Genomic DNA, 13155 nt, shown 5'->3' on the forward strand with positions numbered 1-13155 from the left:
GAACTTATAAAAATAAAAGAGGTAAAAAAAAATGCATGTATGTATGCCACATGTATTGAGAATTTAAACACTGTATATGCATGTGTTTCCTTGAAATCTAAAGTATCACACCACTCGCCCATGAGGGTTTTCAAGAAAATTGTATGAATCTTGGCTCGGTCAGGAAGGAAGTGGTAATAAACACAAACCTTTGCAGTCACGTGTGAGTGCTCCACAAGCATGAAGATAAGCACAGGTCTTTTGTTATGTTGCTTTTAACCTGGCGATTCGGTGTGACTATATTTTATGACAGCTGGTCACAAAATCTGATATCAAAATAAAAAGCCTAATATTGTACAATATCCTCTTCCTCACGCGCACACAGAGACACCGGTTTGGGGGGAAGCGATGGGTTGATGGATCGGTGATGGAGATGATTCAGCAGCCTTGTGGCTCCTCCCTCCGGCGGCGCCCATGTCCAATTTCAAACATCACACCACTGCTCAAGCGCCGCCCTCATGTCAGCCGCAAAGAAAATGATCAGAGATGAATCGTAACCCATAATATTTTCCTCGCACTCGTCCTTTACGCACACCCGGGACGTGGCTCTGTTGTGTACCCTGAAGTCTGATCAGTCTTTTACGCATACAGCCTAGTTGCACTTTTTTGTCTTACCTGTGACTTTTCTCAAAAAGGGACAAATAAAAAGGGAGCGGACATGAAGAAGGGACTCACCGGACTGTCCACATGTTGGTTTCTGCTGATGCTGATTCATTGTTTGACTGAAGCGGGTAAGAAACTTGTGTCTTCTTGGCTTTATTGTATTCGCATTCATATAAATGTATTTTATATTTAAGTATAAATGTAAACCTTATTGTTTTTATGTTCTGCTCTCATTTAGTTCTGGCCTCTGCACAGTTTATGTTACAAATTAAAACATTTTCATCAACTCTTACACTGAACATGACCCGGCAAACTTCACTAAATTTTAATTTCACTCTTTATACCCTGGTTATTTATAATAGCTACAAAGGGAATATGGACATTGCAATAAGATTGGCTGACATCCCGGTATGGTCTACAATTTGGTCATGTATGAATGGAATTTACGCACCTCGCTTTGATTGGTCCGTTTCGCTCCTTAATGTGTCGGAACAGCCAATCAGCTTGTTGACCTTCCGGTTTTGAGTTTCAAATGGGTGGGGCAAATGCAAAAAGGGACCGTTGTCAACGAGGAAGAGACCGTGTGATTCAAACACAAGACAAACACAACCCTTCCAGCAAGACGAAGTAAATTGGATGCAGGAAAAGGCTGCTTTTCTCTTTTAGCAGCAAGCTTATTTAAAATGAATATGCGCGTGTCCCCTCCCCCTGTATTCATATCGTATTGACTACCCAGTAACCGAAGAATCACACCATCACCACCAGGACAATAGGTCCTAACAGCTTGTACTGACTGCATGTGGAATGAATGAATGAATGAATGAATGAATGGACGAACGAGTTGGATATATTGTTCACAAAAACACAACTAAATTAAAATGCAATATGATACATTCAGAAATAAGAGTGCAACTGAGAAAATATATACACGTTTAGAGAAAGTCATTTAGTTCCTGTTGGCTGTTAAATGTTTTAAATGAATAGTCTGTGAGCTATGAAGATTCATTGTTTAGACACTGAATGAAAGATATAACACATTTCAGCTGATAATGAATTGAAAAACACATAATCGAATGAATATTATAATTTATTGTATTCTAATATTATAATTACAGTGTGCCATTACTATCATATGATTGACACTGAATATCAGTAAAGGAGTGAAAGTAATGCCCTTCGAGGCCAACAATGTGTCCCCCAACAAACTCCAAGAGCTTTCCCTATTAAAATTTGTTTTGTTTTTTTGTTTTTGTCTCCCTGGTTTGCAGTGTCATTTCAGTCATCAGATCTGCTCATGGAGATTTGATGACAGCATGTTCCGTGTTTTTCTTTGTTTTAAGTTCTGTCCCTGGTTTGTTTAATGGATTCACTCTGTTTTTAGCATACCCCTGAAATTAGATATACCCATGTACTGTAATATGGAGGAGTGAAGACTGGAAGGCTAAACCTTTACACCATAGTGACACACTAAGACAAACACTCTCTAGTTTCTGTTATCAGTCATTTAGAAATTCTTCTGAAGCATGCTTTATATTTAGAGAAGTGGTTTGACTATTATATTTGCATCAGTCTATGAATTCAAACAAAACTGTGTAGGCAGTCAACAAACTTTTGCAAAAGTAAGGTACATTGTGGTTAAGAGAACCCCCACACAGGAAACATTCAGCAGTTAGATTTTTTTCTGCTGCCAGTGACCTCATTATCATGCAGACTATTCCTTAACTAAGATCGTTAGATGGACTCTTGGTGTGCAGAAATAACACATTTTAGGCACATTACAGAAGAATAATTTATCACGCAGGAACTCAAATGAACTCATCTCTTCAAAGTAGCGTGAGATTGTCAAAATCATGAGCCTACAGTGAGTGAGTGATGTCGGTCCTCATGACGAACATGCATCTTGGTTATTGATTAACTTCTGGGCGTGTTTGAATAAATAAACCATGCTCTGCAAAGTTTTTTGTGTATATGGCATGTATGTGCCATAAATAGACAGGAATGCACTGTCGGAGCAGATAGTGTGGTCACAAAGGTCGATTGTTGTCTTGCCGCGTTGTGACGACTTGTCTAAAGACCTCGAGAAGAGTTTCCAGTTTCTGCTGTCAAACAAGTCTCACTTTTTGTTCATTTTCGAACTGAATTGTTGCTCTCCGGTATGTGTTTGAGGTAGAGGCCAGAAGGCCTCACATACTGCTAGAACAATAAAGTTCTATAAATAAAGTTGTCTGGTTGTTAGTTTCACACCTGAAGGATGTAGAAGCACCTCAAACACACTCTGCCTGCCACCCTGTTCAAACTCTCTACCTGCAGTTTGTGTTCTTAACTTCAACCTGCTGCATTACTATCTGCAGCACATGCTTTCATAACTCTTAAAATATATCGGTTAATGTAGCGGTATTTGATGTTGTTTTGTGGTTGACATTTCGTTTAGTCTACAGTAGATGACCCACTTCAATTTCTAAAGAACAGATTTCAAGTGGCTTATTTATTTTTTCTTGCCCTCGATTACGTTTTGAAGAATAAATGTTGGACATTACTGAATATTAATGACTAAAGCAGCTCAGGACCACACCTTAAAGACCTAACATCTTAATCAATGCAAAGGTTCACTTTCCTACCCAGAAAAGGCTTATACTTTAACATATTAAAGGAAGCCTAACTTTCCTAAACAGTCAACTTAAGAGGCTCATGACCCATTTGGAGAAGTGGCAGGAAAGATTAACAGTGGCAAAATTAAAACACAGGCCCACATAGTTTGCAGTTTCCATCGTCACAGACATGGTCAGGGCTCTGAAAGACAGGAAGTGCCAGCATTTGATATACTTCTCCTCTGACTGTAATAAAAGAACGATTCCTAAAAAAGGAAAGTAAGCTAGAGTTCTTGAATTAATCACAGCATATCTTCTGAACAGCTGGAGAATGCTTTGGAAACTCTCTTCCTGGCTGTTTGCCTGGCCAAGTCAGTGGAACCGTTGGTGTGTGTTCAAGTTTGTTTCTGCGAAAGCATAAGGTTCTGAGATACATAGGAAGATTATATTTTCAGATCAGGCAAACCAAGGCTTAACATTCCCAAGAATAACAGAAGATGAGATATAGTCAACTTTTCACTTCTGATTTCTTTCTTCTTTTCTTTTTCTTTTATTTATTTATTTATTTTTTTACAGTTTAAGAAAAGAAGGGAGGTAACTCTTAGTGGCACGTCCAGAGTTGAGAAAGCATCCTTCCTCTGTTATCCGAAACCCATCATTTTATCGTAACCGGTTAGACATGTCCTGTACTTTTGGAGATGTCATCACTCACCGACGCTTGAGTTGACATACTTCCTTGTGTTTAGAGCCTCCGCCTTATCCTATGGGTCACTGTGATGATGCTGTTATGAGGAATGCCACTCTGGGACCAATCAGCAGCTGGTGGTGTGATTGTTCGACTCCTCCCATGCCATTGTCTTAAAGGGATAGTCTAACAATGTCCCCAGCCTCAAAGTCACAGGAGAGTCAGGCAGTGCCTAGGTGATGAAGGATGACACACTGTGTTAGTTTCACATGTGCAACCCTTATTTTGAGTGGTGTGTTCACTGAGGTGTGATCGGCTGGGGGGCAAGACCTCTAAGCCCAAAATAAACCAGGTCAATCTAAGGTTTCACAAACTCAGACTTTCAAAACTCAACAGTAAAGTGAAGCTGTTTCCACCTATGTGACAGAAAGAGGCGTGAGTCCTGTTTCATACCTAAGTGATCACCTGAGAAGCAGTAAGACATTGATGCAACAGTTTTATCATGCTGCTTCAGCAGAGTAGTTATAAAACTTCTTCATGTGTTCAACTTGATTTTTAAAGTGAATCTCATCTAATTGAATCAGTTCCATGTATATGTATTTGCATATTTGAGTCAGTGGAAGACAGAAAGAAGGAACGGTCTTCCTGTGTCCAAATGCTTTACATTTGATTGATTAACTCAATTATTTTTAAAATGGGACAGTTCAGATAAATGAACGTTTACACGTAAAAAAGAGGTTACAGCCATATCGCTAATTTTCGTCTCAAGTCCCATTGGCAATTTAAACATTTGAAGTCTTATTGCTATATGTCTTGTTAATGTGAATTAGGGAACCACACAGTGTTTCTCATCTCCTCTGAGTTAAGCAACCCAGTAAATGTGTGGTTTTGAAACCGTCACCTAACTGAACTTCATTAACCTTCAGTTGTAATTTGTGTAGCTTTCGTAGCTTTAGCAGTCATGTGATAATGCACAAATTCAAGTGTGCAGATTTTTCCCTTCTTTTTCTCTTCTATAGTTTTCAGTCAAACAATATCTTCACAAGGATATTAATTGTTTTGTGTCGACTCAAGCTCAGCCGACTACAAGGTGTTCATCAAGCAGTAAATTGAGCAGCAAATGTTGATAAGGTGTTTGTCTTTGTGTCACACTGATCTTTTATCATTCACAGATGCAGCCTTCACATGCAGCTCTTCTCAGTTTAAGTGTGGAAATGGGAGGTGCATCACTCGCAGGTGGACTTGTGATGAAACTGATGACTGTGGTGATGGAACTGATGAACTGCCTGCCACCTGTGGTATGTAGAGTTAATTCAACCCTAAACAGAGCTACAGCTAACAATAGGGAAAGATTTATCTGCTAATCCCAAAATCATATTTTTGAGTAGTTGAAATTTAGAAATGTTATTTCTTGCTGCCTAGGAGATCTTTATGCAACCACCATTCAGTGTAAGTTTGTGTGATGAACAATCAAATAATCACATATGAGAAACTGCAACTATGCAATTTATTGTCAGTTGACCGTTGTTGTATGAATTAAATGCACAGAACAAGATGAAACAAATAAATGACTATTCTCCATACCTCTATATAATTTTTGGCCTGTTTGCCTACTCGTAACATAAAGCTACAGTTTAACAGTGCCTCCCAGGATATTTCCATTATCCAGCATAGTATTCACAGCTGCATCTCTCTGACAGTACATGTAATCAGTCATTCTTTCTGTTTCTCTCCTCAGCGGACAAAACCTGTCTGGAGACAGAATTCAATTGTGGTGCCCCAATGAATCAGTGTATACCAGGAGGCTGGCACTGTGATGGCAAAGCTGACTGTAAGAATGAGGCTGATGAGAAAAACTGCAGTAAGTTTGCTCCTGTTCATTCCCTTCATCAGCAACAACAATAGTTAAATCTTATGTAAACATCACAAACTGATTAATTGAAAATGTACTGCAAGAATACTTATCCCATGTGGTGGAATTGATGTGTACCACATACAAAAAGGAGGAAAATAACAAAAAAGTGACAGTAGACTGATATATATATTATAAATACATTATGAAACAATGTAAAATGCGATGAGGCACACGTAATTTCAAGTATGAATAATTGCAGTATTAGTAAGTAATTGTCTATAAATACTTAACTAAAATTAATTTGTCTTTAGATAGCAGTATTATTGGAATTTAATAAATACAGCTCTTTCGCATCTATTTATAATTGTATTTGTTTTAATAAGTGTAAATGTGGTATTTTGAAAGATACATAAAGTTATGATGTAAGATATCTCCACTGATGTTCTGTCCATTGACTCCTTTCTCCCTCTCTTGTCTAACCACAGCGGCTAAACAATGCCAAGACGATGAGTTTCGCTGTAACAACGGCCAGTGCATATCCACATCATTTGTTTGCGACAGCGACCATGACTGTTCCGATGGTTCGGATGAGGTGTTGTGCCCCAAACCCACCTGTAACTCCCGGTCCTTCCAGTGCAACAACTCAGTGTGTGTGCCAGCACTGTGGCGCTGCGATGGAGACAGGGACTGCCTCGATGGTTCAGATGAGTGGCCACAAAACTGTGCGGGAAGGGACACAGAGAAGAAGGGACGCTGCAGCTCCCAAGAGTTCCAGTGTGCCAATGGGGAGTGTATCCATAGCAGCTGGCGGTGCGATGGAGGCATGGACTGCCAGGATCGCTCAGACGAGTTCAACTGCAGTGAGTTGATCTTCTAAAACTGTTGTTTATCACCAGCTTTTCTTATGCTGTCCATTTTTTGTCATATTTTCCCCTTTTTGTGCTTGCTTTAATAGAAAAAGTATATTAAACTATATAGTAAAAGTATATTGAACATACATACCCTTATAACTTGCTGCTCTCGTCCAGGGGCCTCTGCACAAACATAAGAACCACAATAAATCATATCAGGGATGATTTACTCCTATACCTATATCATTATCTTTTCATTTTCATTTTTATCTGCTATGTCTCTTTTTTATGTTTCATTCATTTCTCTTTTTTTTTTCTAGGCCAGCCTACTTGCCGTCCAGATGAGTTCCAGTGTAAAGACGGCATCTGTATCCATGGCAGCCGCCAGTGTGATGGTGTCGCCGACTGCCCGGACCTCACTGATGAGAATGGTTGCCACATAGAGGGTAACTCTAATAAAAATCCAATCCATTGTCACACACTCAGTTAACTGATATTCTCTTCATTGAGACTAATTCAAATGTATTTAATTTCACATATGATTCCATGTCACTAATCTGCTCTTCTTTTTGTTCCACAGAAAGTGAATGTGAGGGCCCCAACAAGTTCAAGTGTCGCAGTGGGGAGTGCATCAGCATGGAGAAAGTGTGCAACAAGCAGAGAGATTGCATTGACTGGTCTGATGAGCCTGTGAAAGAGTGTGGTAAGTAAAATACTGGACTTACCACTTAAATGTCCTGCTCATAAAACAATAAACAAAGCTCCACCTTGTTGCCACTTGAAGAAAAACTGAGAAGTTTTGATTCAAATGGTCTTTATAGTTTTTTCTTTTAAATGAGTAATGTCACTGTTTATGTCAGCTACCATTTTGAGCTGATTGCCTTGAATACTGTTTAAAAGCTCTTTGTCTCTTTGTTTCCCTAGGCACCAATGAGTGCCTTAAAGAAAACGGTGGCTGCTCCAATCTTTGCAATGATCTGAAAATTGGCTACAACTGCTCCTGCCCTGCTGGATACATCCTGATGAATGACAAAAAAACATGTGAAGGTGAGAAGAGGGAGACTGAGATTTGGACTTTAAAGTTCATGTTTTAAGTACATGTTGTAAGAACTGTTTCCATCGTGACTATTTCTCACTCAGACCCTTTCTTCTACAGACATCGATGAGTGTGCTGAGCCAGACACTTGCAGTCAGATCTGCATCAACCTGCCCGGCAGCTACAAGTGTGATTGTGACAAGGGCTATGAGATTGATCCTGTGACTAAAACATGCAAAGCAGAATCAGGTAATGTCTGAAGGAAAGTCTGCTTTAACCTAATTCTTACTCTTAAGAGAGACCATTTTCTGACTGTATGACCTTTTTATATGTAAAGCTCAATTTAAAAACCAAGACTGACTCTTCCTGCTCTGTCTCCTCCAGGCACAGTACCCACCCTCTTCTTCACTAACAGACATGAGGTGAGGAAGTTGACAGTGGACCGCAGAGAATACGTCCATGTGATCACACAGCTGAAAAACGCTGTGGCTGTGGACATGGATATACCAAACAAGATGATCTTCTGGTCCGATCTGTCGCTGAAGAAAATCTACAGGTTAGAAATAGTTAAAACTGTTAATGATCCATGTTTGTGTCTTGGTCAAACATGTTGTTGTTATAGAATAGAGTCAATATAGTTACAAGCCCGTTTCTGTACTATACTATAGTATACATACCTATACTTTCACATCATGTTGACTGGATGCTAATTTAGACAAATAAAGAATTCTGTATGTATGCTAAACTGCTCTAAACTGGATCTTTCCACTCTTACCGCCCTTCCCTCCAGCTCCAAGATAAATGTGGCCAGTAACTCTTCTCACCATAATGTTGTAATTGGGAGTGGCACTGAGGCCCCTGAAGACATTGCGGTGGATTGGATCCATGGTAACATCTACTGGACTGACAGCGTTTTGAAGACTATATCTGTGGCTACGACAGATGGCAGTAAGAGGAAGACCCTAATTTCAGAAAGGCTGGATAAGCCAAGGGCCATCACGATTGATCCAGTTAATAAGTAAGCAAGCGTTTCAATAGATACCTCAGTTTCAAACAAAATAATTGCAGCTCTTAGTCTGTCATTTTCAAACTTTTATAATTTGTTTGGCTGTTACCTTTTCAGCTTTATGTATTGGACTGACTGGGGTGAGGAGGCTAAGATTGAGAAGAGTGGACTGAACGGAGCGGATCGTGTTGCCTTGGTAACAGACAACATTGTGTGGCCAAACGGCATCACCCTAGGTAAGCAGAACTTCATTAATTCATGTAATTTCAACTGACTGAGCAATGAGCACTTAGCCATAATAACTAGTCATGTTTCACACTCTCTTGGACAGACCTGGTCAACCGCCGTCTGTACTGGGTGGACTCCAAGTTGCATACTCTCTCCAGCATTGATGTGAATGGAGGGACTCGACACACTGTCATTTTTAATGAGGAGGTGCTCTCCCACCCACTCTCCCTGGCTGTCTTTGAGGTTAGTGATGAATACTAACTGGTGTTTTAACACTTCAAACTGTCCATCGTGTGCTTTACTGCAAATCCAGTTCATAGGTGCACACGTTTGTTTTTATACATTTGGGTCATGTTCTTACTCTATCTTCATTATTGATCTTAATTTGTATGAACTGATATATTTGACAAAATTAGTCAAACAGTGCAATGTTTTTAAATGCATTCCTGCATTTCTGTTTCTAACAGGATAAAGTATTTTGGACAGACATGAGCAACAAGGCCGTTTTTAGTGCCAGCCGCCTTACAGGAAAGGGTATCACCAAGCTGGCAACAGACCTGGCCCAACCAGAGGACATTGTCCTCTACCATAACCTCAAGCAGCCAATTAGTAAGAAAACTCATCTACAGTTAGGGACCATTATAAAATCTGCTCAAATGTAATCAGTTTGTCTAATGCTTTCTTAATTTGTTTTATTTTCAGGCACAGACTGGTGCAGAGAGAGTAACAATATGAATGGAGGTTGTGAGTTCTTATGCCTCCCTGCTCCCCAGATCAACCCCCAATCTCCCAAATATACATGTGCCTGTCCTGACAACATGACAATGGGAGATGACATGAGGAAATGTGCAACAGGTAAATTTCCACTGCATATATCACCAAAAAATAACTGAAATTTAACCTCAAGTCCCAACAGCAAACCATTTGTTTTTGTGTCCCTGAAGGTGCAGTTGTCCCTCCTACAAAAAGCAAAACTGCTGTGCCTCCCTTGACCAACACTCCCAAGAAACTTCCTACGACCACACTGCCCATCCGTACCACTACCACTACTACTACAACTACTACAGCCATGGCTACCTCAGTTAATACACAGCCTGTCCCCACTGCTCAAGGTGAAGGAAGTAACTGATATGTTTTGGGGGAATGCGGTGTTGGATGCAGTGACTCTAAAAGAAGAGTCTTGAAAATGTACCTCAGAGTACCTCAGAGTTTTCATGCCATTGTGGTAATGGCATGAGAACTAGTGATACTGATACTGATACTATTTATTGTAGTGATTCAGAAATTTCAAGTAGTGTAGCCATTAAGCCAAAAATGGTGGTTTATGTCTAAATGAATGCACAACAGACTTTATATCTTATTTTATTTGATTTCCCTGCAGTTTGATGATCCAAACAATACTTTGAAAAGTGGTTGAAATTATTTTTGGTCTTTTTAATTAAATTATTTAATGCTTTTTTTTTGTTTGTTTGTTTGTTTGTTTTTTATCTTTGAGCCAAACTGATTAGCAGGTATATTGGACACATATTTAATTTACAGCAGGGAAACAGCAAAGTAAAATGGAAAACTAAAATATAAAGGACGGATTTGTTTAATCCACCAAATATAGAAATAAAAAGGTGTAGTTTTAGGGCAGGTTATATGAGTCCTCATATATGAATATATGAACCCTGTCCGATCTGGGAGATCCGATCACATCAAAGACGGTGTGAACACCCCAAGGGTGCACTGAGATCTCATTAGAGAGATCCGATCTGACCATATTTGGAAGTGGTCTGGGTCCGCATTCCTGTGGTAGTGTGAATGTAATGCGTCCTAAGTTGCATATAGAGTGCAAAACCAAGACCAGATCTGCAAAAGCATTTGGAGATGCATGTCGAATTGTCCAGATTGGATCTTAATGCACGATATGAGCAAGTCCCCACTGCTCCGAATTTAAGCTATTCTGACTATTGCTTTAGACAGAATTTAACACACAAACAATGGCAATAGTGCTGTTCTAATTTAATATTAATCCATTATCCATATACTCTGAATTCCATGCCTTTTCAGGTAACAGACTAGACGCTTTACCCAAAGAAGCCCACCCCGTCCACCCTGTTGCTCTCTATGTTGTGTTGGCTCTAGGTAAGCAACTTCCAGCTTGCTGTGAACAACAGCACATTTACCCACTTGTACACCCAATCTAAATGGCTGTTTAATCCACTTCCCCTGTTCTCAGCACATGACCTTTGACTTTTCTCTTGCTCTGCAGCAGTCCTGTGCCTGATGGTCTTTGGAGCGGTGTACCTATGGAGAAACTGGCGTCTGAAGAACACAAACACCATCCACTTTGACAATCCGGTGTACCAGAAGACAACTGAGGATGAAGTACACATTGGCAGGAATAGTTCTGACAGCGGCTTTGTTTATCCTCAGGTATCTGGACTTTAAAGTAGTACCAGTAAATACAGTCTTTCTCAGTTCAAATTCTCAGTAAGCATGTAGTTTTGCAAATGTGCTCATCCTGTTTTTATTTCTCCATTTTCAGCGACAAATGCTGAGCACGGAGGACATGGATATTGCATGACCTAAAGAGAACAGTAGCTTGATTGATTGATTTTTTTTTTCTTGATGGAGACATGAAGAAAAGGCCCAGTTTTTTCCAACCACTGCTGCTTAACAAACCTTTTCCCTTCCCCCGTGACCTAATTTTGTGGCTTATGATTCTGACCTGTGCCGTCCAAGTCTGCAAAGAGAGCTGAAGAAGAAACATAAACCTTTGAAGCTTTAGTGTTGCAAAATGCAGCATCACAACTCAAGAAGCCATTTGGTCAGACCCCGGAACAGTTTTGCAATGAAGGACTAATGTATGGATTCAGAAGATGTTCTTGATCTCAGAGCTTTGATGATGATGTTTTGATGTCTATTTATGTTCTATTTAAACGTCCTCGTTAAGATGCAGGTGGTTACTTTGGTTTGCAAACAACATATAACCTTTGGCTGTTGAGTACCTATTATGTTCTTTGTTTGTGACTTTAACTTGAAAAACTTGATCTTCACTGTCAGCACACACGTGTTCTTTCCAGTCACATGTTGATAGCTCAATGAGCTTATGTACATACAGCAAATGCTGCATTGATTCCTCCACCCTCCAGACCTCTGGCACTATCATACAATATATTTAGTCGCATTAACGGTTTCCTTTTGTGTCAAGTCACCTAAGAATGTAAGAGAGTGAGGAGAGTCACTGATGGTTTATATTGTCAGTGAACAAGCTGCTGAGTTTTCTGAAGTCAACCAAAAATGAAGAACATTTTCTTGCTTTATTGTTTTAATGAAGATGGTAAAGTACAAAGTGATTGTAGCTGATTCCTTATCACTGTAAATAGCTTCTGTACATATTTTGTAAAACACTTGTTCGTTCACTCTGGTGTTGCCTTTTGACTTTTGTAACTGAAATTTTAATCATGAAATAATGTAAATATGTAACAGATTCCTTTTTATTTATTATTGGAAATATATGAGAGAAAGTTTTTGATTGTTGTCCACTTGCTCTAAATAGAGTAAATACTGTATATTAGCACCAGACAAAGGGAGGTGTTTGGTTTCACCAAACCCAGGCTAACCTTTACATTGCGCAGCTGTTATTTAACTTATGCCAGCAAACCTTAGGACAACTGATCTGTTTCCTGTGTGAGTCACTCCATCAGGTTAACATTTGTGTTATCGTTTGTGTTACATTGTCCCAAAGAAATGTTGAAGAACCTCTTTGTTCCCCACACCATTGTTTGTTTTCTTCAGTCATGAATCCAATAATTTATTTTGTTCCTGATTCTGCTGTCAGTATGTCAGATGTTTAGTTTTTACTGTGGGATTAAAGCACATACTTTTGTCTGCAAACCATGATGTTCTCCTTCACAGAAAGAATATACTGTGTGTGTACTGCACAGTGGATGAACATTGCTTGGTTCATTTTAATTTGTGATGTTTTTTGTTTGTTTGTTTGTTTTTTTTAGAATAAAATAAAATATATTCACCCACATAGAAGGCCAGTTTTGCAGTTGCATGAGGATGTAAATAAACTTGGACATCTTAAATAAGATTCTGATTTGTAGTTTGATTAGTGCATATACTTACACATTGAGTTACAGATGGGAATAAAAGAAACAGATCAATTTGGTATTGTATAATTTCCTGTTTGTATTGTGAACTTTTGTCAGCACTTGCAAAGTCATCATACTGTAAATGATATTTATCGCAGACTATTTACACTTACTGTGCA

The 13155-nt window shown here is 39.2% G+C and overlaps 1 protein-coding gene across 2 annotated transcripts; it reads left to right on the forward strand.

Annotated features, from left to right (window-relative positions):
• The first annotated feature begins 490 nt into the window (after nt 1–490).
• On the forward strand, nt 491–12975 carry ldlrb (low density lipoprotein receptor b). Of its 2 annotated transcripts, none has more exons than XM_047578842.1 (18): nt 491–770; nt 5088–5213; nt 5654–5776; nt 6256–6630; nt 6942–7067; nt 7202–7324; nt 7546–7668; nt 7778–7906; nt 8042–8213; nt 8448–8675; nt 8781–8899; nt 8995–9134; nt 9359–9500; nt 9594–9746; nt 9836–10003; nt 10944–11018; nt 11146–11309; nt 11422–12975. In XM_047578842.1, exons 1-18 carry the CDS (start codon nt 698–700, stop codon nt 11458–11460), a joined length of 2598 nt encoding a protein of 865 aa, XP_047434798.1. In that variant the 5' UTR covers nt 491–697; the 3' UTR covers nt 11461–12975. The 2 variants fall into 2 exon arrangements, with proteins under 2 accessions (XP_047434798.1, XP_047434799.1); XM_047578843.1 differs by having other exon boundaries at nt 11149–11309.
• Nucleotides 12976–13155: the final 180 nt, after the last annotated feature.

The sequence above is a fragment of the Mugil cephalus genome, chromosome 2, assembly GCF_022458985.1.
Source record: "Mugil cephalus isolate CIBA_MC_2020 chromosome 2, CIBA_Mcephalus_1.1, whole genome shotgun sequence".
Lineage (NCBI taxonomy): Eukaryota > Metazoa > Chordata > Actinopteri > Mugiliformes > Mugilidae > Mugil > Mugil cephalus.

Excerpts from the sequence above, each read along its gene's own strand:
- ldlrb (XM_047578842.1), top strand. The coding sequence starts at position 698 with ATGAAGAAGGGACTCACCGGACTGTCCACATGTTGGTTTCTGCTGATG. Across the intron at positions 6,631-6,941 it reads CTCAGACGAGTTCAACTGCA|GCCAGCCTACTTGCCGTCCA; the intron begins GTGAGTTGATCT and ends TTTTTTTTCTAG. Across the intron at positions 7,068-7,201 it reads GAATGGTTGCCACATAGAGG|AAAGTGAATGTGAGGGCCCC; the intron begins GTAACTCTAATA and ends TTTGTTCCACAG.